The sequence below is a fragment of the Nerophis lumbriciformis genome, linkage group LG14, assembly GCF_033978685.3.
Source record: "Nerophis lumbriciformis linkage group LG14, RoL_Nlum_v2.1, whole genome shotgun sequence".
Classification (NCBI taxonomy): Eukaryota; Metazoa; Chordata; class Actinopteri; order Syngnathiformes; family Syngnathidae; genus Nerophis; species Nerophis lumbriciformis.
The window spans coordinates 6378824-6405309 of record NC_084561.2 but is presented as its reverse complement, the minus strand read 5'-3'; the positions used below and the strand labels follow the sequence as shown (position 1 = coordinate 6405309).

Genomic DNA, 26486 nt, shown 5'->3' with positions numbered 1-26486 from the left:
TGACCTAGTACAGTGGTTCTCAAATGGGGGTACTTGAAGGTATGCCAAGGGGTACGTGAGATTTTTTTTAAATATTCTAAAAATAGCAAAAATTAAAAAATCCTTTATAAATATATTTATTGAATAATACTTCAACAAAATATGAATGTAAGTTCATAACCTCAGTGAAGCACAAGCTCAGGTTTGTCACTAAAATGTCTGTCATAAAGAACTGTGAAAAGAAATGTAACAATGCAATATTCAGTGTTGACAGCTAGATTTTTTTGTGGACATGTTCCATAAATATTGATGTTAAAGATTTTTGTTTTGTGTGAAGAAATGTTTAGAATTAAGTTCATGAATCCAGATGGAGCTCTAATACAATCCCCAAAGAGGGCACTTTAAGTTGATGATTACTTCTATGTGTAGAAATCTTTATTTATAATTGAATCACTTGTTTATTTTTCAACAAGTTTTTAGTTATTTGTATATCTTTTTTTCCAAATAGTTCAAGAAAGACCACTACAAATGAGCAATATTTTGTTATACAATTTAATGAATCAGAAACTGATGACATAGTGCTGTATTTTACTTCTTTGTCTTTTTTTTTTCAACCAAAAATGCTTTGCTCTGATTAGGGGGTACATTGCTGAAAAAAGGTTGAGAACCACTGACCTAGTATATACAATAATATAAACCAAGTCATTGTATTTCATTTAGGATTATTTCATAACTTCATTTAAATAAAAATATATTTTTTGTCTTTTTTAGATACAGTCAAATAATGTGAACATGTATCATAACATGGAAATCTAAGAGAATGTGTTGTGAATGAGGATGCTTGTGGACCTGGAAATTTTTATTTTTTTTTACACATTTTTATTTTTTAAAAAAACAGTTTTTCCAACTTATTCAATTTTAGACGCTTTCTCTTCTTAGTTATTATTTCTCCGGCTGTAGAAAAGACCCGCTCACAAGGCACAGAGGAGGCGTCAGTGCGACACAGTTCGCGTATCGGTCACGTGACCAAAACAGCTCATGATCGGTCACGTGACTTTCTAAAAGCGGTACGCGCACCGACACAGGGTTTCGCTCTATGAGCTCGACGCATGCGCCGATGCATCGGTGTTGCCGGACCCATCACTACCTTACAGTATAAACAACTGGATCCCTCCTTTTATCACATGACACTCCACTACTTAGTGGCAAGTCATTCCAAGACTAAGAATTAAATTAGTCCACCAGCAAAGTTTAGCTGACATCACAAAACACGTAAAGGACCATTTACACCTGAACTTGAGAAGAAGTGTAAATAATCTGAATGACATCTTCCACATGTGTGACATGTTGCTCTGGACGTGTTTACACATTGCATTTTTATTCCAGTCAGGCTTTTAATCAGATGGGTGATTACTCCTCTCACACAGCTGACTGCTGTGTACAACAAAGGAACAATGTCATCTAAAAAGGTGAATAATCTTGTTTGAAGAGCAAATGTTGCCAAGTTGTTTACTTTCTGTTCCTTGCTAGATTGTTGCAAAGTGTGCATTCATTCTTACTCTCAGCAAATCATTGACTTGCATTTTAGTCAAACGTTTAAAGATGATGACGACAACTAACACAAGTGTGTCTAAATGTTGCCGTCTTTTCTTAAGCAAATAGTCATTAGTGATGCCAGCCCTAATATATGTAAATACACACCACTGCTACTTGTGTGACACTAAGAAAAGCAATTTAAATGAAATTAATTTCTTCAGCAAATGTACCGGTACACTATTTTTCTATTTTATGACATTCAAGTCAATTCCTTCAAAATTCTCCTTTCAAAGTAAAAGAAGACAAAAGTGTTGAGTTCCATGTAAAAGTGCTGTGATGTTAGTGAAGAGTAAACACAAACATGCTAATTCATCAAACAAAGTCTTCCTATTGCCTTTTGTCCCATTTTCCTTCCACACAGCAAGTATTGCGTCACCTCTGTGGCGTGGGAACTTTTTCACAGTTGAAGACAAGAAGTTAGACAAAAAGACAAAAGATTCACCTGAAAGTGCTGCTACTGCTTAAGCTGCACAACAACTTTTATCCTGACGCACGCATTCATTACACTTCTCTTGCAGCTGGAAATGACAAGGACATTTATATTATATTATAGCTGCTTCAATAACTTACAGCACTTTTTTTCACCTTTAGAAGTATCATGGGAGGTGCAGCAGCTTGAGTAAAATCAAGAAAATAAATGCTGTCCAAATGTACTTTAATTCTACAACATTCTAATCATGTAATATCTTCAATATCTCTTTAGACAACTTCTTGTTTCATACATCCCTTCACCTTTTTTTTTTTTTTGACACATTATGATGGGACTGTCTGAACAGGCATCTTAAATCTGCTCGTTAACTTTATCCAATAATGATCCAACAATACATGTTGGATCATTTGTGTCTGATTATGCAAATGAGACATGAACACAGCTACATTGTCATTCCCAGCTGTAAAAGGTTACCATGACGATATGAACAACTTGGCACTGACCTGCAGTCAAATGATCTTCCTGGTTCAGTCCGCCACAAAGATAGTTTATTGAGACGATGACTACTTCCCTCGGTTGACCACGATGTCCTCGTACTGCGGCGGCGGCTCCGTCTCTACGTGGACGTCCGCCTGGCCCACGGCCTCCTCGTAGGACGGCGGGGGGTCGCTCCCTCGCCCCGACGTGACCGCCGAGCCGGGGTAGGCGGGGCTGCTGTGGATGCTGAGTTCTGAGTGGTCGCCGTGGTGATAGTCCCGCCCCCAATGGTCCATGGAGACCACGGACAGGACGTGGTCGTGGTGAGCGTGACCCAGGCCGGGGCTGCGCTCTGAGCGCTTGCGGGAGTGACAGCGCCACACGGTGACGGCCACGGCGGCGATGATGAACACCACCGTCAGCAGCGGCACGATCAGGTAGAGAGAGTTGACTCCGCCCACTACAGACTCCAGACCACCTGATGGACTGCTCTCACGCACGTACTCCTCCCAGAAACGCCTCTGAGGAAATAATTATAAACTTATGTCTTATCAATCACATATATATATATACATATACATATTTATATATATATATATATATATATATACACACACACACACATATACATATACACATATATATATTTATATATATACTGTATATACACATATTTAAATATATATATACACATATATGTATATACACACATGTATATATATACACATATATATATATATATATACACACACACATGTATTTACATATATATATATATATACATATATACACACAGTATATACTACACACACAGTATATGTACAGTATATATATATATATACATACATATATAAAATATGTATAAGTATACATACATATACACTCATGCATATAATCACGTTTCATCAAACATATTGACGTACCACTCAAAGGTAAACTGACAAAGCTTAACATATTCTACTATAACAATCTACAGGGTTAATACAGTTGGCTTCTCAGTCTTCCCCTCCATGTACCTGCTGTCTTTTGTATTTCAAGTTATCTTAAATGATAAATAAATAAATGGGTTGTACTTGTATAGCGCTTTTCTACCTTCAAGGTACTCAAAGCGCTTTGACACTACTTCCACATTTACCCATTCACACACACATTCACACACTGATGGCGGGAGCTGCCATGCAAGGCGCTAACCAGCACCCATCAGGAGCAAGGGTGAAGTGTCTTGCTCAGGACACAACGGACATGACGAGGTTGGTACTAGGTGGGGATTGAACCAGGGACCCTCGGGTCGCGCACGGCCATTCTTCCACTGCGCCACGCCGTCTTGACATATACTGTATGTATTGTTGCATTTGAAACAATTGTATTGTTGATAATAGAGATCATTATTTGTTTTCATTATCAATATTTCTATTGGTGTTAGTATTGATCCATTTGTAGTGTAATAATGTTCATTGTCATTTCTGACTTGTTAATATTCACTTCAGTAACTGCTTCTTTCTTATCACTTTTACTTTCATATTTGTACATACAGTGGGGCAAAAAAGTATTTAAAAAATCCAGGAATTCACATTGTAGGATTTTTAAAGAATTTATTTGTAAATTATGGTGGAAAATAAGTATTTGGTCAATAACAAAAATTAAACTCAATACTTTGTTATTGCCAACAAAGGTTATATTACAGAGGTCAAACGATTACTATAGGTCTTTACCAGGTTTGCACACACAGTAGCTGGTATTTTGGCCCATTCCTCCATGCAGATCTTCTCGAGAGCAGTGATGTTTTGGGGCTGTCGCCGAGCAACACGGACTTTCAACTCCCTCCACAGATTTTCTATGGGGTTGAGGTCTGGAGACTGGCTAGGCCACTCCAGGACTTTCAAATGCTTCTTACGGAGCCACTCCTTCGTTGCCCGGGCGGTGTGTTTGGGATCATTGTCATGCTGGAAGACCCAGCCACGTTTCATCTTCAAAGCTCTCACTGATGGAAGGAGGTTTTGGCTCAAAATCTCACAATACATGGCCCCATTCATTCTTTCCTTAACACGGATCAGTCGTCCTGTCCCCTTAGCAGAAAAACAGCCCCAAAGCATGATGTTTCCACCCCCATGCTTCACAGTAGGTATGGTGTTCTTGGGATGCAACTCAGTATTCTTCTTCCTCCAAACACGACGAGTTGAGTTTATACCAAAAAGTTCTATTTTGGTTTCATCTGACCACATGATATTCTCCCAATCCTCTGCTGTATCGTCCATGTGCTCTCTGGCAAACTTCAGACGGGCCTGGACATGCACTGGCTTAAGCAGGGGGACACGTCTGGCACTGCAGGATTTGATTCCCTGTCGGCGTAGTGTGTTACTGATGGTAACCTTTGTTACTTTGGTCCCAGCTCTCTGCAGGTCATTCACCAGGTCTCCCCGTGTGGTTCTGGGATTTTTGCTCACCGTTCTCATGATCATTTTGACCCCACGGGATGAGATCTTGCGTGGAGCCCCAGATCGAGGGAGATTATCAGTGGTCTTGTATGTCTTCCATTTTCTGATAATTGCTCCCACAGTTGATTTTTTCACACCAAGCTGCTTGCCGATTGTAGATTCACTCTTCACAGTCTGGTGCAGGTCTACAATTATCTTCCTGGTGTCCTTCGACAGCTCTTTGGTCTTGGCCATAGTGGAGTTTGGAGTCTGACTGTTTGAGGTTGTGGACAGGTGTCTTTTATACAGATAACAAGTTTAAACAGGTGCCATTAATACAGATAACAAGTGGAGGACAGAAGAGCTTCTTAAAGAAGAAATTACAGGTCTGTGAGAGCCAGAGATCTTCCTTGTTTGAAGTGACCAAATACTTATTTTCCACCATGATTTACAAATAAATTCTTTAAAATTCCTACAATGTGAATTCCTGGATATTTTTTTTCACATTCTGTCTCTCACAGTTGAAGTGTACATATGACGCAAATTACAGACCTCTGTCATCATTTTAAGTGGGAGAACTTGTACAATCGGTGGCTGACTAAATACTTTTTTGCCCCACTGTATCTTATTTGTTTATGTTGTTTGTCTTTTGCCCCTCTTGTCCCCGCTATTCCCCAAATATATACAGAAATACATGTATATATACATTATATATAAATATAAATATATGTATTAATATTTATATTAGGAGTGTTGTTGATGTAGATGATCTATATCTGCTGTACAGATTGACTTTACAAAGAGAAGTGTTGGATACTTCTTGTCTTTTTTCTATTTGACTTTATTAAATGTTTGGCTAGAATTTTATCCAGCAAAACCAGTTTTATTTTCATAAACAAACATTTATCAGAGCTGTTTGTCTATTTCATGGAGGAATGTAGTTCATCATAGAACTGACATCCAATGATATTAAATAGTATTGCTTTTCAATCGAGAATCCTGCTCCTTATTTTTAATAACTCATAAAAATACCAACAATTATGGACTGATATAAAACACTCATTGATGGCGTTGTCATGCCAAATTTCTTCCCCCTACAAACCCCCCCCCTATTTACTTCCGGGGTCATTTCCTCTTACGTCATTGACAGCGATCGATAGAATCCAAATCTCCTGAAAATGGTGGTGTCACTGAATGACATTTGTCTTTATCTTTCCCAGGGGACTTATGTCAAACACCAGCAGGCTTCGAAAAATTCCAGGCGGAGTGTTACGGCCGCTGCTGGGAACTTCTGTCTTCGTGGTAACGTGCAAAAAATATTAATTATTAATATTTTATACTGTTAAATGTCTGTACTTTAAATCAACATTATTGTTGAAACCATTTCACTACAATATTGTGTGTGCTGCTGTCCTGTGTCAAAGACCAAGTGTTATCGATCGCTGTCAATGACGTAAGAGGAAATGACGTAAGTAAGAGGAAATGACGTAAGAGGAAATGACGTAAGTAAGAGGAAATTACGTAAGTAAGAGGAAATGACGCAAGTAAGAGGAAATGGCGTAAGAAGAAATGACGTAAGTAAGAGGAAATGGCGTAAGAGGAAATGACGTAAGTAAGAGGAAATTACGTAAGTAAGAGGAAATGACGCAAGTAAGAGGAAATGGCGTAAGAAGAAATGACGTAAGTAAGAGGAAATGGCGTAAGAGGAAATGACGTAAGTAAGAGGAAATGACGTAAGTAAGAGGAAATGGCGTAAGAGGAAATGACATAAGTAAGAGGAAATGGCGTAAGTAAGAGGAAATGGCGTAAGAGGAAATGACGTAAGTAAGAGGAAATGACATAAGTAAGAGGAAATGGCGTAAGAGGAAATGACGTAAGTAAGAGGAAATGACGTAAGTAAGAGGAAATGGCGTAAGAGGAAATGACGTAAGTAAGAGGAAATGACGTAAGTAAGAGGAAATGGCGTAAGTAAGAGGAAATGGCGTAAGAGGAAATGACGTAAGTAAGAGGAAATGGCGTAAGTAAGAGGAAATGACGTAAGTAAGAGGAAATGACGTAAGTAAGAGGAAATGGCGTAAGAGGAAATGACGTAAGTAAGAGGAAATGACGTAAGAGGAAATGATGTAAGTAAGAGGAAATGACGTAAGTAAGAGGAAATGACGTAAGAGGAAATGACGTAAGTAAGAGGAAATGGCGTAAGAGGAAATGACGTAAGTAAGAGGAAATGACGTAAGTAAGAGGAAATGGCGTAAGTAAGAGGAAATGGCGTAAGTAAGAGGAAATAACGTAAGTAAGAGGAAATGGCGTAAGAGGAAATGGCGTAAGTAAGAGGAAATGGCGTAAGTAAGAGGAAATGACGTAAGTAAGAGGAAATGACGTAAGTAAGAGGAAATGGCGTAAGAGGAAATGACGTAAGTAAGAGGAAATGGCGTAAGTAAGAGGAAATGGCGTAAGAGGAAATGACGTAAGTAAGAGGAAATGACATAAGTAAGAGGAAATGGCGTAAGAGGAAATGACGTAAGTAAGAGGAAATGACATAAGTAAGAGGAAATGACGTAAGTAAGAGGAAATGACATAAGTAAGAGGAAATGGCGTAAGAGGAAATGACGTAAGTAAGAGGAAATGGCGTAAGAGGAAATGACGTAAGTAAGAGGAAATGGCGTAAGAGGAAATGACGTAAGTAAGAGGAAATGACGTAAGTAAGAGGAAATGGCGTAAGAGGAAATGACATAAGTAAGAGGAAATGGCGTAAGTAAGAGGAAATGGCGTAAGAGGAAATGACGTAAGTAAGAGGAAATGACATAAGTAAGAGGAAATGGCGTAAGAGGAAATGACGTAAGTAAGAGGAAATGGCGTAAGAGGAAATGACGTAAGTAAGAGGAAATGGCGTAAGTAAGAGGAAATGACGTAAGTAAGAGGAAATGACGTAAGAGGAAATGACGTAAGTAAGAGGAAATGGCGTAAGAGGAAATGACGTAAGTAAGAGGAAATGACGTAAGTAAGAGGAAATGGCGTAAGTAAGAGGAAATGGCGTAAGAGGAAATGGCGTAAGTAAGAGGAAATGACGTAAGTAAGAGGAAATGGCGTAAGAGGAAATGACGTAAGAGGAAATGACGTAAGAGGAAATGGCGTAAGTAAGAGGAAATGACGTAAGTAAGAGGAAATGACGTAAGAGGAAATGACGTAAGTAAGAGGAAATGACGTAAGTAAGAGGAAATGGCGTAAGTAAGAGGAAATGGCGTAAGAGGAAATGACCCCAGAAGTAAATGGGGGGGGGTTTGTAGGGGGAAGAAATTTGGCGTGACAGCGTCCCCAACAAGAAGCTACACAAACATGTCCACAGGGGGGCGCCACAATGGTGGTCTCACCGTCTTCTCGTCGTTCTCAAAGGCCTCGCGGGCCTCTTCGAAGGTGCACACCTCCTCTCTGCACTCCCTCTGGATGTTGCCCTGCTTCATCTCCTCCAGCAGGAAGTTGGCCCGGCGCAGACGCCGCAGCACCGAGTGGGCCGCCTCCGCCGGCAGGAACACTGGAGGGGCAGGAAGGAGAGAAGATTGAGCAATTTGAGTGTGAAAAGTAGCGGCGGCTCTAAGAGGCCAGGACTAAAAAAACATGGAAGAAAGACGTTTATGTGGGAAGAAAAGTGGAGCTCTCAGGACAAAAAGAGGAAGAGGCGGCAGAAAGTAAAAGCTGCTTTAATGTTGGCAAACTTTCAGAAGAGGAAATAAAGCTGCTTTGTTTGATGAAACTCATGATGAAGAAGTAGTGACATCATGGGAGGGAAGTGCATGAAAACACACAAGTAGAGCAAGAAGAAACAAATACCCTATTTTCTGGACCATAGGGCACACTGCTGATGGGCGGGTCTATTAAAGTCTATTTTTCCTATATAAGGTGCACCGGACTATAATCAATCAATCAATCAATGTTTATTTATATAGCCCTAAATCACAAGTGTCTCAAAGGGCTGCACAAGCCACAACGACATCCTCGGTACAGAGCCCACATAAGGGCAAGGAAAAACTCACCCCAGTGGGACGTCGATGTGAATGACTATGAGAAACCTTGGAGAGGACCGCATATGTGGGTAACCCCCCCCCCTCTAGGGGAGACCGAATGCAATGGATGTTGAGTGGGTCTGACATAATATTGTGAGAGTCCAGTCCATAGCGGATCCAACATAATAGTAAGAGTCCAGTCCATAGTGGATCTAACATAATAGTAAGAGTCCAGTCCATAGTGGATCTAACATAATAGTAAGAGTCCAGTCCATAGTGGATCTAACATAATAGTGAGAGTCCAGTCCATAGTGGATCTAACATAATAGTAAGAGTCCAGTCCATAGTGGATCTAACATAATAGTAAGAGTCCAGTCCATAGTGGATCTAATATAATAGTAAGAGTCCAGTCCATAGTGGATCTAACATAATAGTAAGAGTCCAGTCCATAGTGGGGCCAGCAGGACACCATCCCGAGCGGAGACGGGAGCATTAAGGGGTCTAATTATTATTAGAGATGTCCGATAATAGCTTTTTTGCCGATATCCAATATTGCGATATTGTCCAACTCTTAATTACTGAGTCCGATACCGATATATACAGTCGTGGAATTAACACATTAATTATTAGCCTCATTTTGTTGTGATTGCATCAAACAATGTAACAAGGTTTTCCAAAATAAATCAACTCAAGTTATGGAAGAAAAAAAATGCCAACATGGCACTGCCATATTTATTATTGAAGTCACAAAGTGCATTATTTTTTTTTAACATGCCTCAAAACAGCAGCTTGGAATTTGGGACATGCTCTCCCTGAGAGGGTAGCGAGAGATGTATATTGTAGCGTCCCGGAAGAGTTAGTGCTGCAAGGGTTTCTGGGTATTTGTTCTGTTGTGTTACGGTGCGGATGTCCTCCCGAAATGTGTTTGTCACTCTTGTTTGGTGTGGGTTCACAGTGTGGCGCATATTTGTAACAGTGTTAAAGTTGTTTATACGGCCACCCTCAGTGTGACCTGTATGGCTGTTGACCAAGTATGCGTTTGCATTCACTTGTGTGTGTGAAAAGCCGTAGATATTATGTGATTGGGCCGGCACGCAAAGGCAGTGCCTTCAAGGTTTATTAGCGCTCTGTACTTCTCCCTACGTCCGTGTACACAGCGGCCTTTTAAAAAGTCATACATTTTACTTTTTTAAACCAATACCGATAATTTCCGTTATTACATTTTAAAGCATTTATCGGCCGATATTATCGGCAGTCCGATATTATCAGACATCTCTAATTATTATGCTTTTTTTTATCTAAATCTAAAAAACTTCCTTGTGGTCTACATCAGTGGTCCCCAACCACCGGGCCGTGGACCGATTGGTACCGGGCCGCACAAGAAATAAAAAAAAATAAAAAAATAAAAATATATATATATATATTTATATATATGTATTTTTCTATGACAAAAATAAAAAAATACCGTGAAAGATGGCGCTAACTGTTTTAATGACAATAAGACTTTACTTCAATCAGCGTCTACTCATCCGTGGCTCACTAGTGCAACAACAACGCCCGAAATGTGTCCCGTGAAAAAACGTTCGATAATAACTAAAGTTCCTTGGGTGAATAATGTAAAGTCACTACACCGGTATGTTTTAGTGCTTTCATGGCGAGTTTACTGCCAGATATAAGTAAGAACTTTACACTACTTTATGTTAGAAATGACAACAGAGGAGGATGAATGTCTCATAACAAGAAAAAGAAGCTTATTGACTACAAAGGCGGACACGCGCAATTTTTCAGGACTTATGCAGATCCCAAATACACATCAGCAGGTACCAGAAGGTAAGAAAAGTTGCTTTTGCATAATATAGTGAAACAAAACAGCAGATAATATGTCTTACCTTATACACACACCATAATGTTGAAGCACAGCACAATCCATCTTCAACCAAAGTCCTACTAAAACATTTTGATGGATTTTTGAGCGCCGTGTGTAATGTTCTATATTTACAATGGAACATATAACATGTTGGTGTTGTTTACTTGAGTCATATTGCAGTCTACACGTATCTCTTATGTGTGACTGCCATCTACTGGTCACACTTATCATTACACCATGTACTAGATAAAATTGCTTCGAGGTCAGTAAGCACAACCAGAATTAGTTGCACCGGCTTATAAGGCGCACTGTCGAGTTTTGAGAAAAATGAAAGGCTTTTAGGGGTGCCTTATAGTCCGGAAAATAGAGTAAATATGAAGTAACTTACCAGTGCCCATGTCTCCTGCTCGTCTGTCTGGATGATGTATCTGAGAACAAAAACATGCTGATTATGAACAAACTAGTATCAACCTTTCCAAATCTACAATTATTGACATTCCCACACCACTAGTTGGCGTAGTGAGTGTCACTACTAACGTCCAAAACATGCGCTCTTAGCATGAGCTTGTAGCCAGAGATGACAGAACGGTGTTTGTCCGAGCGTGGGAAAAGAAGAATGACGCCAGCAAAGGACGTTAAAACAAACAGCGGACATTTATCTATGAAAATATGGAGAAGCTTCTGATGGTGTGTTTGACAGTGAAGTAAAAGTCCACTCTCCAATGGTAAATGCTGTACATTATTTTTTACATTACTTCATAAAACTACTGTACTTGTTTGTACTACGTTACACAATATTTCTTATCGAAAAGTGCGTTTTACTTGATACAAATACAAAGTGCGGCCAGGGGGCCATTTTTGGCCCGCATCTCAAGTTTTGTTGGCCAGCAATATGTCGGGGGGGGGGGGAATTTAAGAAAAAAAAGAGCAGATAGATGTAATGTAATGAGAAAAAAGCTGAAAATTTGATTAAAAAATGTGGAAAAGTCTACAGCAGAGGTGTCCAAACTTTTTGACTTGGGGGCCACATTGGACTAAAATAATTTGGCCGGGGGCCGAAAGCATGTAAACTAACTAAACACACACACACACGTGTGTGTATGTGTGTACATATGAATGTGTATATCTATACTATGTGTGTGTGCTGCTGCTGTTATCTGGTGACTACGGACAGTTTTTTGGAACGCTCTCCCTGACCACTTGAGGGTACCACAGACTGGATGCTTTTAAAAAAGGCACATATATATATAAATATGTGTGTGTGTACATATGAATGTGTATATATACATATATATTATGTGCATGTATATACACACCTAATATATATATAAATATATATATATATTTATTTATTTATTAATTAGATTTCCATCATATTAATATAATATGTACACACACACATACATATATACACACACACACACACACATATATATAGATATATATATATTTGTGTGTGTACATATGAATGTATATATATATATATATATATATATTATGTGTGTATATATACGCACATAATATATATGTATATATACACATTCATATGTACACACACACACACACACACACACATATTTATATATATATGTGCCTTTTTTTAAAGCATCCAGTCTGTGGTACCCTCAAGTGGTCAGGGAGAGCGTTCCAAAAGATTGTCCGTAGTCACCAGATAACAGCAGCATTAACAAACAATGTCCCGACAACCAAGGTAGAAAAAGGGTCAACTTGCATAGCCTTAACAGGTGAGGGGAAATGCGCTGGGACAAAAGTGAAGCAGCCACAGGAAAAACCCTAACAAAACCAGAAGAGCCACCCAAATAAAAGCAAAGGACAGGAACTGGCACAAAACACCGGAGAACCCTAACACAACCCAAGAGAAAGGCACGGCCTGCATAGGGGATGGCTATGGAAAACAAAACTAAAACCGAACAGAATGCTGGACGACAGCAAAGACTTACTGTGGAGCAGAGACGGCGTCCACAAAGTACATCCGTACATGACATGACAATCAACAATGTCCACACAAAGAAGGATAGCAACAACTAAAACAAAGCAGGTGCGGGGAATATCACTCAGAGGAAGACATGAAACTGCAACAGGAAAATACAGAAAAAAATCGGAAAAGCCACCAAAATAGGAGCGCAAGACAAGAAGTAAAACACTACACAGGAAAACACCAAAACACTCCAAATAAGTCACGGCGTGATGTGACCGGTGGTGACAGTACACCTACTTGTGCAGCCCTTTGAGACACTTGTGATTTAGGGCTATACAAGTAAACATTGATTGATACTTTGAGACAAGAGCTATACTGATGCATGCTTGGTTATGCTTTAAAGTCATTTCCAACAATTGCAAAAACAACTTTTTACTGTCAATATCGACTACTGAGTTTCATTAGGGCCCGCATGGCCCATTGCATAAGGACTCCCAAAGGGAGTCCTTATGCAATGGGCCATAAGGACCTATTGAATTTCTAAGGTTTTATTATTATAATTCTTCCGCAACTTTGCGCTGTAATTTGACCCCCTTAACATACTTCAAAACTCACCAAATTTTACACACACATCAGTAATATACGGCAAAACTTTTTATCAAAAAACCAAACCTCAAAACTCAAAATTGCGCTCTAGCGCCCCCTACGAAAAAAAAAAAAACTAGACTGCCTGTAACTCCCACTAGGAAGTTCGGAGAGACATGAAACAAAAACCTTTATGTAGGTGTGACTTAGACCTAGATTTCATAATAGTATATTCTCGGGCAAAAATCAACAGGAAGTTGGCAATTCCCCCTTCAAGACAAAAAAGTACTAAAAACAGTAACTTTTGCCTCTTTGAGCTGTATTTTCACCCTCTTAACATGCTTCAAAACTCACCAAACTGAACACACATATCAGGACTGGCAAAAATTGCGATCTAATAAAAAAACCTAACCCCAAATCTCAAAATTGCGCTCTAGCGCAATTTTTGAATAAAACGCAGAAAAAAACTGCTCCTCGGAAGACAAAAATGACAAAACCGCCTGTAACTCCCACTGGGAAGGTCGGAGAGACATGAAACAAAAACCTCTATGTAGGTCTCACTTAGACCTACATTTCATATATTGACAACCCCCAGCAAAAATCAACAGGAAGTTTGCAATTTCCCCTTCAAAACAAATTTTCTTTATAAACCGGTCACTTCTCTTCAAACATTATCTCCTCTGAGCGCGTTTGTCGTATCAGCTTCAAAATAACACAGGAGAGAGATTGAACCCTTCCAAATAAAAGTTATCGAAATAATTTTTCTAACTGCTCCGGTTTTGATTTTATGAGCCTTCAAAGAACCGCTGCGCTGCTGTTTTTTTTTAAGATGGCTGCTTAAAAGCAGGAAGCACCAACGTGCCCACACAATGCAGACAAGGTAGGTACACTAGACAAAAGTCTTGGGACACTTCAGACTAAAAGTAGACAAAAGTATTGGGACACTTGGGACTAAAACTTGACAAAAGTATTGGGACACTTAGGACTAGCACCTGCCAAATACGCGGGCCCGACCAATGCTGCTTGCAGCTTTAATTTATTTTTTATTTTTCTGCTGGTGGTGTGCCTCCGCATTTATTCAATGACAAAAATGTGCCTTGGTTCAAAAAAGGTTGAAAAACACTGAAATAAATAATATTGTTCAATCTGAAATGTGATAAATAAGAACTCGCTTGTTGTGTTTTCTAGTCCATGCCAGCAAAATAATAATAATAATAGATTGTATTTGTAAAAAGCCCTTTACATTGAGCAAACAACCTCAAAGTGCTACAGTGTATTTAAAAATAAAAAATAAATAAATAAATAATTTGGTAGGCACATGATAAAGAAAATAAACAAATGTTTTTCTATTGGATTCAAATGAATTGTTGTTAATTGTCAATAACATTTAGACATATTTTAACAGCTGGGGAGAAAAGTTCAGTTTGTTAGCTTTCAAAAGAGCCTTCACTCCAAATGGTTCAATTACACTTTTAAATATATTTTGCATACAACTTTTCTAGAAGTTTTTGGTTTGTTTTTAACCAAAAGATAGAACTTTTAGGGGTCAAGCAGTTAGCTGCCCTTGAAGAAGCCTGTTGTAAACGTTCCGCAAAAAGCAGAAACAAGGAATTAACGGGAGAGTAAATAGTAAAAAAAAACAAGAATAATAAGTCAAATTGAAAATGAAACAGTGACAGAGTTTTTAGAGGAATTAATTGTACAATAAAAATGACATCCACAGGCACCAATGGCGGCCGTTGTCCATCATTATCATACTTACGTGAATCGCCCAACCCAAAATTATTCACCGGCAGCGGACGTCACTAACAGCGCGGCCCGTTACACAAAAACATAATTTAATGTCACACCATATTTAAAAAAAAAAAGAAAGAAAAAAAAAAAGAACAAGCTAGCTAGCGGATGTGCCAACAGCCTGTGGCCGTCAGGAGGTGTCGGTCAGCGGGGTGGAGGCGAGCTCGCGTCCCGTACGTGACAACCAGGGAGGATTTTTTTTCGGATGCGGCAAATAACTCCAACCCCAAACGACATAAACCGATAACAGACACACGACAATAGCGAGTTCATTTAAAAGTGAATGCGGGCGGAGAATATTCTAAATCACGTACCGTCTCCGGTGGCCGTCAATGCGCGTTCACGCCTGCCTCCCTGCGGGCCCCCGACAGTGTTGCTATGTTCGCTGCGCATGCGCACATCTCTGTTTGCGTCCAATGACCTGAGCATTATTTAAAGGGCCAGTACACATATTGATGATGCAGTTATTTTAAATGATACATACAATTTGTAAACTGCGAAATAAAACGGCTAAAGAATAGAATATATATTTATTGTCATTGTACAACGAAATTGCAAGCAAACTAATTTAGTGCAAATTCATAATGACACATAACTCAATATAAATAGATAAAAAAATACATAAAAAGACCAAGCACACAGCGCACATGCACAGTCATTCTTTTTTCAATCAATCAATGTTTACTTATATAGCCCTAAATCACGACTGTCTCAAAGGGCTGCACAAGCCACAACGACATCCTCGGCTCAGATCCCACATCAGGGCAAGGAAAAACTCAAGCAAATGGGATGACAATGAGAAACCTTACATCATCATATATAATATCAACACAACTATTAACATTTACATCAGCATATATAATATCAACACAACTATTAACATTTACATCATATATAATATTAACACAATTATTAACACTTACATCATCATATATAATATTAACACTATATTACCACAACTATTAACACTTACATCATCATATATAATATTAACACAATTATTAACACTTACATCATCATATATAATATTACCACAACTTAACACTTACATCATCATATATAATATTAACACAATTAACACAATATTACCACAACTTTTACCATTTTCATCATCATATATAATATTAACACAATATTACCACAACTATTAACACTTACATCATCATATATAATATTAACACAATTATTAACACAATATTACCACAACTATTAACACTTACATCATCATATATATTAACACAATTATTAACACTTACATCATCATATATAATATTACCACAACTTAACACTTACATCATCATATATAATATTAACACAATTATTAACACAATATTACCACAACTGCTAACATTTACATCATCATATATAATATTAACACAATATTACCACAACTTTTAACATTTACATCATATATAATATTAACACAATATTACCACAACTATTAACACTTACATCATCATATATAATATTAACACAATTATTAACACACAATATTACCACAACTATTAACATTTACATCATCATATATAATATTAACACAATTATTAAGACAATATTACCACAACTTTTAACATTTACATCATCATATATAATATTAACACAATATTACCACAACTATTAACACTTACATCATCATATATAATATTAACACAATTATTAACACAATATTACCACAACTATTAACACTTACATCATCATATATAATATTAACACAATTAACGCTTACATCATCATATATAATATTACCACAACTTAACACTTACATCATCATATATAATATTAACACAATTAACACAATATTACCACAACTTTTACCATTTTCATCATCATATATAATATTAACACAATATTACCACAACTATTAACACTTACATCATCATATATAATATTAACACAATTATTAACACATAATATTACCACAACTTAACACTTACATCATCATATATAATATTAACACAATTATTAACACAATATTACCACAACTGCTAACATTTACATCATCATATATAATATTAACACAATATTACTACAACTTTTAACATTTACATCATATATAATATTAACACAATATTACTACAACTTTTAACATTTAAATCATCATATATAATATTAACACAATATTACCACAACTATTAACACTTACATCATCATTTATAATATTAACACAATATTACCACAACTATTAACATTTAAATCATCATATATAATATTAACACAATATTACCACAACTTTTAACATTTACATCATCATATATAATATTAACACAATATTACCACAACTATTAACACTTACATCATCATATATAATATTAACACAATTATTAACACAATATTACCACAACTATTAACACTTACATCATCATATATAATAACACAATTAACGCTTACATCATCATATATAATATTACCACAACTTAACACTTACATCATCATATATAATATTAACACAATTATTAACACAATATTACCACAACTATTAACATTTACATCATCATATATAATATTAACACAATTATTAAGACAATATTACCACAACTTTTAACATTTACATCATCATATATAATATTAACACAATATTACCACAACTATTAACACTTACATCATCATATATAATATTAACACATAATATTACCACAACTATTAACACTTATATCATATATAATATTAACACAATTATTAACACAATATTACCACAACTATTAACACTTACATCATCATATATAATATTAACACAATATTACCACAACTATTAACACTTATATCATCATATATAATATTAACACAATTATTAACACATAATATTACCACAACTTTTAACACTTACATCATCATACACAATATTACCACAGCTATTAACACTTACATCATCATATATAATGTTAACACAATTATTAACACAATATTACCACAACTATTAACATTTACATCATCATATATAATATTAACACAATTATTAACACAATATTACCACAACTTTTAACATTTACATCATCATATATAATATTAACACATATTACCACAACTATTAACACTTACATCATCATATATAATATTAACACAATTATTAACACATAATATTAACACAACTATTAACACTTACATCATCATATATAATACTAACAGAATAATCAACATTTACATTGACCCCAAAAGGGACAAGCGGTAGAAAATGGATGGATGGATCATCATATATAATGTTAACACAACTATTAACATTTACATTATTATCATTTCCAGTTGATTCTGTGTGAAAAAACAGATCAACAATGTTGATAATAAAATGAAGTCAAATCATGTGACCTTAGTTTCCTGTCCCTCACACTAATCATGAGCTCACACCTTTGCTTGCTTAGTGACTGGGGAGGGAAAAGGCACAGAATTGTTCATTTGCATCCTGACTTTGCTTAATGTTGTGTGTGAGTCAATGGACAGACTGCAACACACACACACACACACACACACACTGACCACCTTGCAGGTCAGCAACAACAATGACATTCTTTCTAAGTTAGCCAGGCAAACAGGAAGTTAGCCAGACGAGCAGGAAGTGAGCTACCAGGAAGTGAGCTACTGAACTAAACACCAGGTGAGGCATAGATACTTTGAGTTTTTTTTTTTTTTTAACTTAAATTCATAAGAGCAGCTCTAATCATTGTTGATTTATGTTGCACATTAGAACAACAGGAAAAAGAAGCTTTCATAAAAAGGAGACCATCTTAGCTGCGCGATTGAATGTTCTATGCTGGACTGGTCTCATGATATTTACAAAGCTTTGCAAATATATTACAAAAATACCTATTCTGTCTCTGGTGGTTCTTCTACTCAGCTTTAAGTGTCGTAAAGAGCTTGGGAGCGACCAGCGACTTGAATTCCCTGGGAGGAACAACTGGTCCAAACGCAACAGTACCAAGAGATTTTAGAGCACTACATGCTGTTGAAAAGCTCTATGGAGATGATGATTTCATTTTCCAGCATGATCTGGCACCTGCCCACAGTGCCAAAACCACCAGTAACTGGTGTACTGACCATGGCATTACTGTCCTCGATTGGCCTGCCAACTCCCCTGACCTGAACCCCATAGTGAATTTGTGGGGTATTGTGAAGAAGAAGCTGAAAGACACCAGACCCAATGATGCAAAAGAGCTAAAGGCCGCTATTGAAGCATCCATAACACCTCAGCAATGCCACAGGCTGATTGCCTCCATGTCACGCCGCATTGATGCAGTAATCCGTGCAAAATAATTCCCAACCAAGTACTGAGTGCATTAATTGACATTTTCAAATGTTTGATTTTGTTTTGCTGTTATAAATCTTTTTTTTTTTTTTTACTTGGTCGGAGGAAATATTCAAATTTTTTGAGATGGGATTTTTGAGTTTTCTTAAGCTGTATGCCATAATCAGCAATATTAAAATAATAAACGACTTGCAATATTTCAGTTGATGTGTACTAGAGATGCGCGGTTTGCGGACACAACCGCGGAGTCCGCGGATTATCCGCGGGTCGAGTCGGGCGGTTGAAATAAAAAAAAATTAGATTTTATCCGCGGGTCGGGTCGGGCGGTTGAAATAAAAAAAAAAATAGATTAAACCAATTCGGAAATATATATACATTAGAGATGCGCGGTTTGCGGGCACAACCGCGGAGTCCGCGGATTATCCGCGAATCGGGCGGATGAAATTTTAAAAAATTAGATTTTATCAGCGGGTCGGGTCGGGTCGGGCGATTGAAATTTAAAAAAATTAGATTTTAAATAGATTCAGGCGGGTGGCAGTTAAACCAATTCGGAAATATATATACATAGTTAAATGTTGTTACCCACATACGAAAAACGAGCAGGCACCTGCAGCATATGCCACAACAGAAGAAAAAAAAAAAAGAGATGGACACTTTTACGGAGCGGAGAAGGCCCCCGACGCCTCGCCGGGGTCCGGGACCGAGGCCCCTTCCCCCGAGAGGGCCCCACCGGGAGCCGTAGCTGAGGCGATCCGCGAGAAGGGCCCGACGCACGTCCAGGGTCACCACCGCGCCTACCGCACCGACACCCCGCCTCGTCCGCCTTCGCCGCGGCCGGCGTCACGCGCAGCAGGTAAGCAGCTTACCTGCCCGCCACCCCCGTGGCCGGGGGCTCGTAACATGGGTCACTCCGCGCGCTCCGCCTGCGCAGCTTACCTGCCCGCCACCCCTGTTGCCGGGGGCGCGTAACAGGGGTCACTCCGCGCGCAGTGCCCTCACGAAAGGGGTGGGGCTCACCCTGGTTGATATAGACAGCAGCTAGGACGGTGGCCATGGAAGTTGGAACCCGCTAAGGAGTGTGTAACAACCCACCTGCCGAATCAACTAGCCCTGAAAATGGATGGCGCTGGAGCGTCGGGCCCATATACCCGGCCGTCGCCGGCAGCGAGACGCGCTTGGAGGTGCGCTCAGAGCGGCTCCCATATGATTGCGCACTGGTGTGCGTCTGGGTCGTGACAGCGTGGCACGCGAATGCTGCATTGGATCAGTCTCTTTTCTTTAACAGGCAAAAGCTTTATAACCTCACTAATGCCTTGCATCGTCTATATTAGATATATAACAACGGGCGGGTGCGGGCGGATGCGGTTCTGATCAAATGTTAGATCGGGTGGATTGCGGATGGTTGACGACTTTCTGATGCGGTTGCGGATGAAATAATTGCCTATCCGCGCATCTCTAATATACATAGTTAAATGTTGTTACCCACGTACGAAAAACGAGCAGGCACCTGCAGCATATGCCACAACAGAAGAAGAAAAAAAAAAGAGATGGCAACGCCGGCAGCAAACGTGGTACGCGACAAACTAAAAAAGGGAATACTAAAGACCAGGGGTGAAAAAAAGGCCAGAAAAGTTCAGCGTGGACTCGTTTTTATGAGGTTGTAAATCAGGATGATAGTAATGCTGGCTACGTGATTTGCAAGAGCTGCGACGCTGTTTATGTCTACGACAGTCACAAAACCGGGACATCTAACATGGTGCATCACATTTGTGCAAAACCCCGAACCTCCACAAACACCCTGAGCATGAGCAGTTTCGTCCGCCGTGATCCCAGAAGAGTGCCACAGGATGTTAAAACAAGATAGAACGCAGCTGCCTGCAGCAGTTTGAGTGGCGCGAGTGTGCTTGGAGGTGCGCTCGGCGCGGCTCCCAGATGATTGCGCACTGGTGTGTCTCTGCTGCATTGGATCAGTCTCCTTTCTTTAACAGGCAAAAGCTTTATAACCTCACTAATGCCTTGCATCGTCTATATTAGATATATAACAACGGGCGGGTGCGGTTTTGATTAAATGTTAGTTCGGGTGGATGCGGATGGTTGACGACTTTTGTGATGCGGTTGCGGATGAAATAATTGCCTATCCGCGCATCTCTAATGTGTACTGAATCCAGAATGTATGACATTTTCATGTTTTTAGTTGCATTACAGAAAATAAGAGGACTTTATCACAATATTCTAATTTTCTGAGACAGTCCTGTATGTCCATGTTGAGTGTGTCAGTCAACAGTCAAATTCTCCTCCAAGTCAGAGAATTTGAGAGGCTGAAACAGGCCGATTGGCCTGAGCTTCATCATTGCATTGTTTGTGGATAAACCAAAGCATTTGTCAACGTATGAAATGACAGAAGTGTAGAACTTCACTTTGACCTTTTCTGCAGGCTGCAGTTAATCCATCAGATGTCTGGTGTGGAATCCAAAGAAGCTTGTCATCTTTTCTTTGCTGCATTTTGTGATTTCCTCATACACATCAGTGATGCAGACTTCTGTTCCCTCTCGCTTCTTTATAAATGTCAAAGACATTTCCCACATTTTGGAGAAAACAAGTAGATATCAGCTTTGTCAGCTTTATGCTCCATCCATCCATCCATTTTCTACCGCTTGTCCCTTTTTGGAGTCGCGGGGGGTGCTGGAGCCTATCTCAGCTGCATTCAGGCGGAAGGCGGGGTACACCCTGGACAAGTGGCCACCTCATCGCAGGGCCAACACAGATAGACAGACAACATTCACACACTAGGGACCATTTAGTGTTGCCAATCAACTTATCCCCAGGTGCATGTCTTTGGAGGTGGGAGGAAGCCGGAGTACCCGGAGGGAACCCACGCAGTCACGGGGAGAACATGCAAACTCCACACAGAAAGATCCCGAGCCCGGGTTTGAACTCAGGACCACATGCACTAACCCCTGTACCACCGTGCTGTCAGCTTTATGCTCGTCATCCACAAAAAGCTTCCTGAGCAGCACAGGGCAAGCCTCCCGCCGGCCACACACACACACACACAACACAACACAACACGTGAGCCGAGCGGTCCTAGTGCCTTCCAGATACGGCACACAGGCATCCTGTAGTAGCATACTTGCCAACCCTCCCGGATTTTCCGGGAGACTGCCGAAATTCAGCGCCTCTCCCGAAAACCTCCCGGGACAAATTTTCTCCTGAAAATCTCCCGAAATTCAGGCGGAGCTGGAGGCCACGCCCCCTCCAGCTCCATGCGGACCTGAGTGACGTGTTGACAGCCTGTTCACACGTCCGCTTTCCCACAATATAAACAGCTAATGATGGAGGGCGAGTTCTTGGTTTCTTATGTGGGTTTATTGTTAGGCAGTTTCATTAACGTCCTCCCAGCGCGGTAACAACACACAACAACAGCAGTCAAGTGTTCGTCTACCGTAAAGCAGTTGGTCTGCCGTAAACAGCAATGTTGTGACACTTTTAAACAGGACAATACTGCCATCTACTGTACATGCATATGTGACCCACCCATAATGTGTCACATTTTTGTGTTGATTTGTTTTATTTTGTGGTTTGAATTCGTTTTTGGAGCTGTCATTACACATTTATCAGTATTCACATTGGTCAGTAGGGGGCAGTAGGGCGTTTCTTCCCAATTGAATGCTATCACCTGCAGACCGGAAGTGTCTTGTCATTCTGATGAGCGCGACCAGTCTGTGAACAATTGAAACGTCCTGTGTGCTTTTTCCTCCTTTATAACAGGTTAGTTTTGGTGAATCAACTCACTGAATAATATCCATGTGATCTTTATAAGTTGAAGTACACATTCTGATGGTGGAGCCTAACTCTAAAGTGTTTGTGAGTTGTAGTTTGTATTTGTGAATGAATCCAGTGCACAGCTGCAGTAATCAATACAAAAAGGCGACGTGAGTGCGCAATGTTTATATAGGAACTTCTGATCCTAATTCAGACTCCCAAATTAGAGCTCCCGTTTTCTTATTGATTTTGTATATTTGTATAATGTGTGTGTTCTGAAATAGTGACAGAGAATAGAACAAGGATGGACAATTCAACCCTTAACTCAACAATGAGTAGATGAGTGTTATGTGTGTGTATATGTGTAAATAAATGAACACTGAAATTCAAGTATTTCTTTTATATATATATATATATATATATATATATATATATATATATATATATATATATATATATATATATATATATATATATATATATATATATATAGCTAGAATTCACTGAAAGTCAAGTATTTCTTATATATATATATATATATATCTTAACCACGCCCCCAACCACGCCCCCGCCCCACCCCCAACCACGCCCCCCACCTCCCGAAATCGGAGGTCTCAAGGTTGGCAAGTATGTGTAGTAGCCCGTGACAAACAGCGTCCCGTACGTGACGTCACGGGTACTACGGGACAGTTGGCGACCCTAATCTGAAGCAGCAATAGCTATCCTCCATGAAAATGTACTTTGTATGATCACATTCATTTTGTCTTAAAGTCCATGTTAGAGCACACTTGCCAATCTTCCCGATTTTCCCGGGAGACTCCCGAATTTCAGTGCCCCTCCCGAAAATCAACAGCCATACATGTCACACTGAGGGTGGCCGTATAAACAACTTTAACACTGTTACAAATATGCGCCACACTGTGAACCCACACCAAACAAGAATGACAATGAACATCCGCACCGTAACACAACATAAACACAACAGAACAAATACCCAGAAGCCCTTGCAGCACTAACTCTTCCGTGACGCTACAATAACATCTAGGGTTTTTTTAGCTCAGTGCACAACTGCACACACAACAAGGAGACGAAGCAGAAGAACGAAGAAGAGACATGGCGACGACGAGTAAGAAGAAGAAATACGCTCGCAAGTTACAAAATGATTGGAAAAAAGAATTTCATTTCATCCAGGACAGCTCGAAGGAGAAGGGGAAGGGGTATGCTGCCTGCACCTCAACCCTTAGCCAGGTTAACATGAAGTTAACCTGGCTAATTTCCTAGTAGTGTGGCTAACTTCCTGTTAACCTGACTAACTCCCTAGTAACTTGGCTAACTCCCTAGTAATTTAGCTAACTTCCTAGTAATCTGGCTAATTTACTGTTAACCTGGCTAACTTCCTAGTAATCTGGCTAACTTCCTGTTAACCTGGCTAATTTCCCAATAATTGGGCACATTTCTTGTTAATCTGGCTATTTTCTTGTTAATATGGCTAACTTTCTGTTAACCTGGCTAACTGGCTAATGGCCTAGTAATCTGGCATATGTCCTGTTAACCTGACTAATTTCCTAGTAATCTGGCTAACAGGAAATTTGACAGATTACTAAAACATTAGCCAGATTACTAGGAAGTTAGCAGAGTTGACAGAAAGTTAGACAGGTTAACAGAAAGTCAAACAGAATAACAGAAAGTTAGCAAGGTTAACATAAGGTTAGCTAAATTAACAAAAAGTTAACCAGGTTAACAGGAAATTAGCCAGATTACTAGGATGTTAGCCAGGTAACCAGAAAGTTAGCCAGGTTAACAGAAAGCTGGCCATATTACCAGGCATATAGTCAGGTTACTGTGATGAGGTGGCGACTTGTCCCGGGTGTACCCCGCCTTCCGCCCGATTGTAGCTGAGATAGGCTCCAGCGACCCCGAAGGGATTAAGCAGTAGAAAATGGATGGATGGATGGATAGTCAGGTTAACAAAAAGTTAGCCAGGTTAACAGGAAATTATCCAGGTACACAGAAAGTTTGCCAGGTAACCAGGAAGTTAGCCAGGTAACCGGGAAATTTGCCAGATTACTGGGAAATTAGCCGGATTACTGGGAAATTAGCCAGGTTAACAGGAAATTATCCAGGTACACAGAAAGTTCGCCAGGTAACCAGGAAGTTAGCCAGGTAACCGGGAAATTCGCCAGATTACTGGGAAATTAGCCGGATTACTGGGAAGTTAGCCAGGTTAACAGGAAGTTAGCCAGGTATTCAGGAAGTTAGCCAGGTAACCGGGAAATTCGCCAGATTACTGGGAAATTCGCCGGATTACTGGGAAGTTAGCCAGGTTAGTCAGGTTAACATAAAGTTAGCCAGGTTAACAGGAAATTATCCAGGTACACAAAGTTTGCCAGGTAACTAGGAAGTTAGCCAGGTAACCGGGAACTTCGCCAGATTACTGGGAAATTAGCCGGATTACTGGGAAGTTAGTCAGGTTAATAGGAAATTATCCAGGTACACAGAAAGTTCGCCAGGTAACCAGGAATTTAGCCAGGTAACCGGGAACTTCGCCGGATTACTGGGAAATTAGCCGGATTACTGGGAAGTTAGCCAGGTTAACAGGAAGTTAGCCAGGTATTCAGGAAGTTAGCCAGGTAACCGGGAAATTCGCCAGATTACTGGGAAATTCGCCGGATTACTGGGAAATTAGCCAGGTTAACAGGAAATTATCCAGGTACACAGAAAGTTCGCCAGTTAACCAGGAAGTTAGCCAGGTAACCGGGAACTTCGCCAGATTACTGGGAAATTAGCCGGATTACTGGGAAGTTAGCCAGGTTAACAGGAAGTTAGCCAGGTATTCAGGAAGTTAGCCAGGTAACCGGGAAATTCGCCAGATTACTGGGAAATTCGCCGGATTACTGGGAAGTTAGCCAGGTTAGTCAGGTTAACAAAAAGTTAGCCAGGTTAACAGGAAATTATCCAGGTACACAGAAAGTTTGCCAGGTAACTAGGAAGTTAGCCAGGTAACCGGGAAATTTGCCAGATTACTGGGAAATTAGCCGGATTACTGGGAAATTAGCCAGGTTAACAGGAAATTATCCAGGTACACAGAAAGTTCGCCAGGTAACCAGGAAGTTAGCCAGGTAACCGGGAACTTCGCCAGATTACTGGGAAATTAGCCGGATTACTGGGAAGTTAGCCAGGTTAACAGGAAGTTAGCCAGGTATTCAGGAAGTTAGCCAGGTAACCGGGAAATTCGCCAGATTACTGGGAAATTCGCCGGATTACTGGGAAGTTAGCCAGGTTAACAGGAAATTATCCAGGTACACAGAAAGTTCGCCAGGTAACCAGGAAGTTAGCCAGGTAACCGGGAAGTTCGCCAGATTACTGGGAAATTAGCCGGATTACTGGGAAGTTAGCCAGGTTAACAGGAAG

The 26486-nt window shown here is 39.5% G+C and overlaps 1 protein-coding gene across 2 annotated transcripts; it reads right to left on the bottom strand.

Moving 5' to 3' along the window:
* Positions 1 to 873: 873 nt before the first annotated feature.
* On the bottom strand, positions 874 to 15462 carry prrg1 (proline rich Gla (G-carboxyglutamic acid) 1). 2 transcript variants are annotated; one of them, XM_061976172.2, is made up of 4 exons: positions 15394 to 15462; positions 11150 to 11189; positions 8265 to 8425; positions 874 to 3003 (listed from the first exon to the last, which is right to left on the bottom strand). In XM_061976172.2, the coding sequence occupies exons 2-4, from the start codon at positions 11157 to 11159 to the stop codon at positions 2569 to 2571; spliced, it is 606 nt and encodes a 201-aa protein (XP_061832156.2). In that variant the 5' UTR covers positions 11160 to 11189; positions 15394 to 15462; the 3' UTR covers positions 874 to 2568. The 2 variants fall into 2 exon arrangements, with proteins under 2 accessions (XP_061832156.2, XP_072770702.1); XM_072914601.1 differs by lacking the exon at positions 15394 to 15462 and adding an exon at positions 15048 to 15084.
* Between the last annotated feature and the right edge of the window lie 11024 nt (positions 15463 to 26486).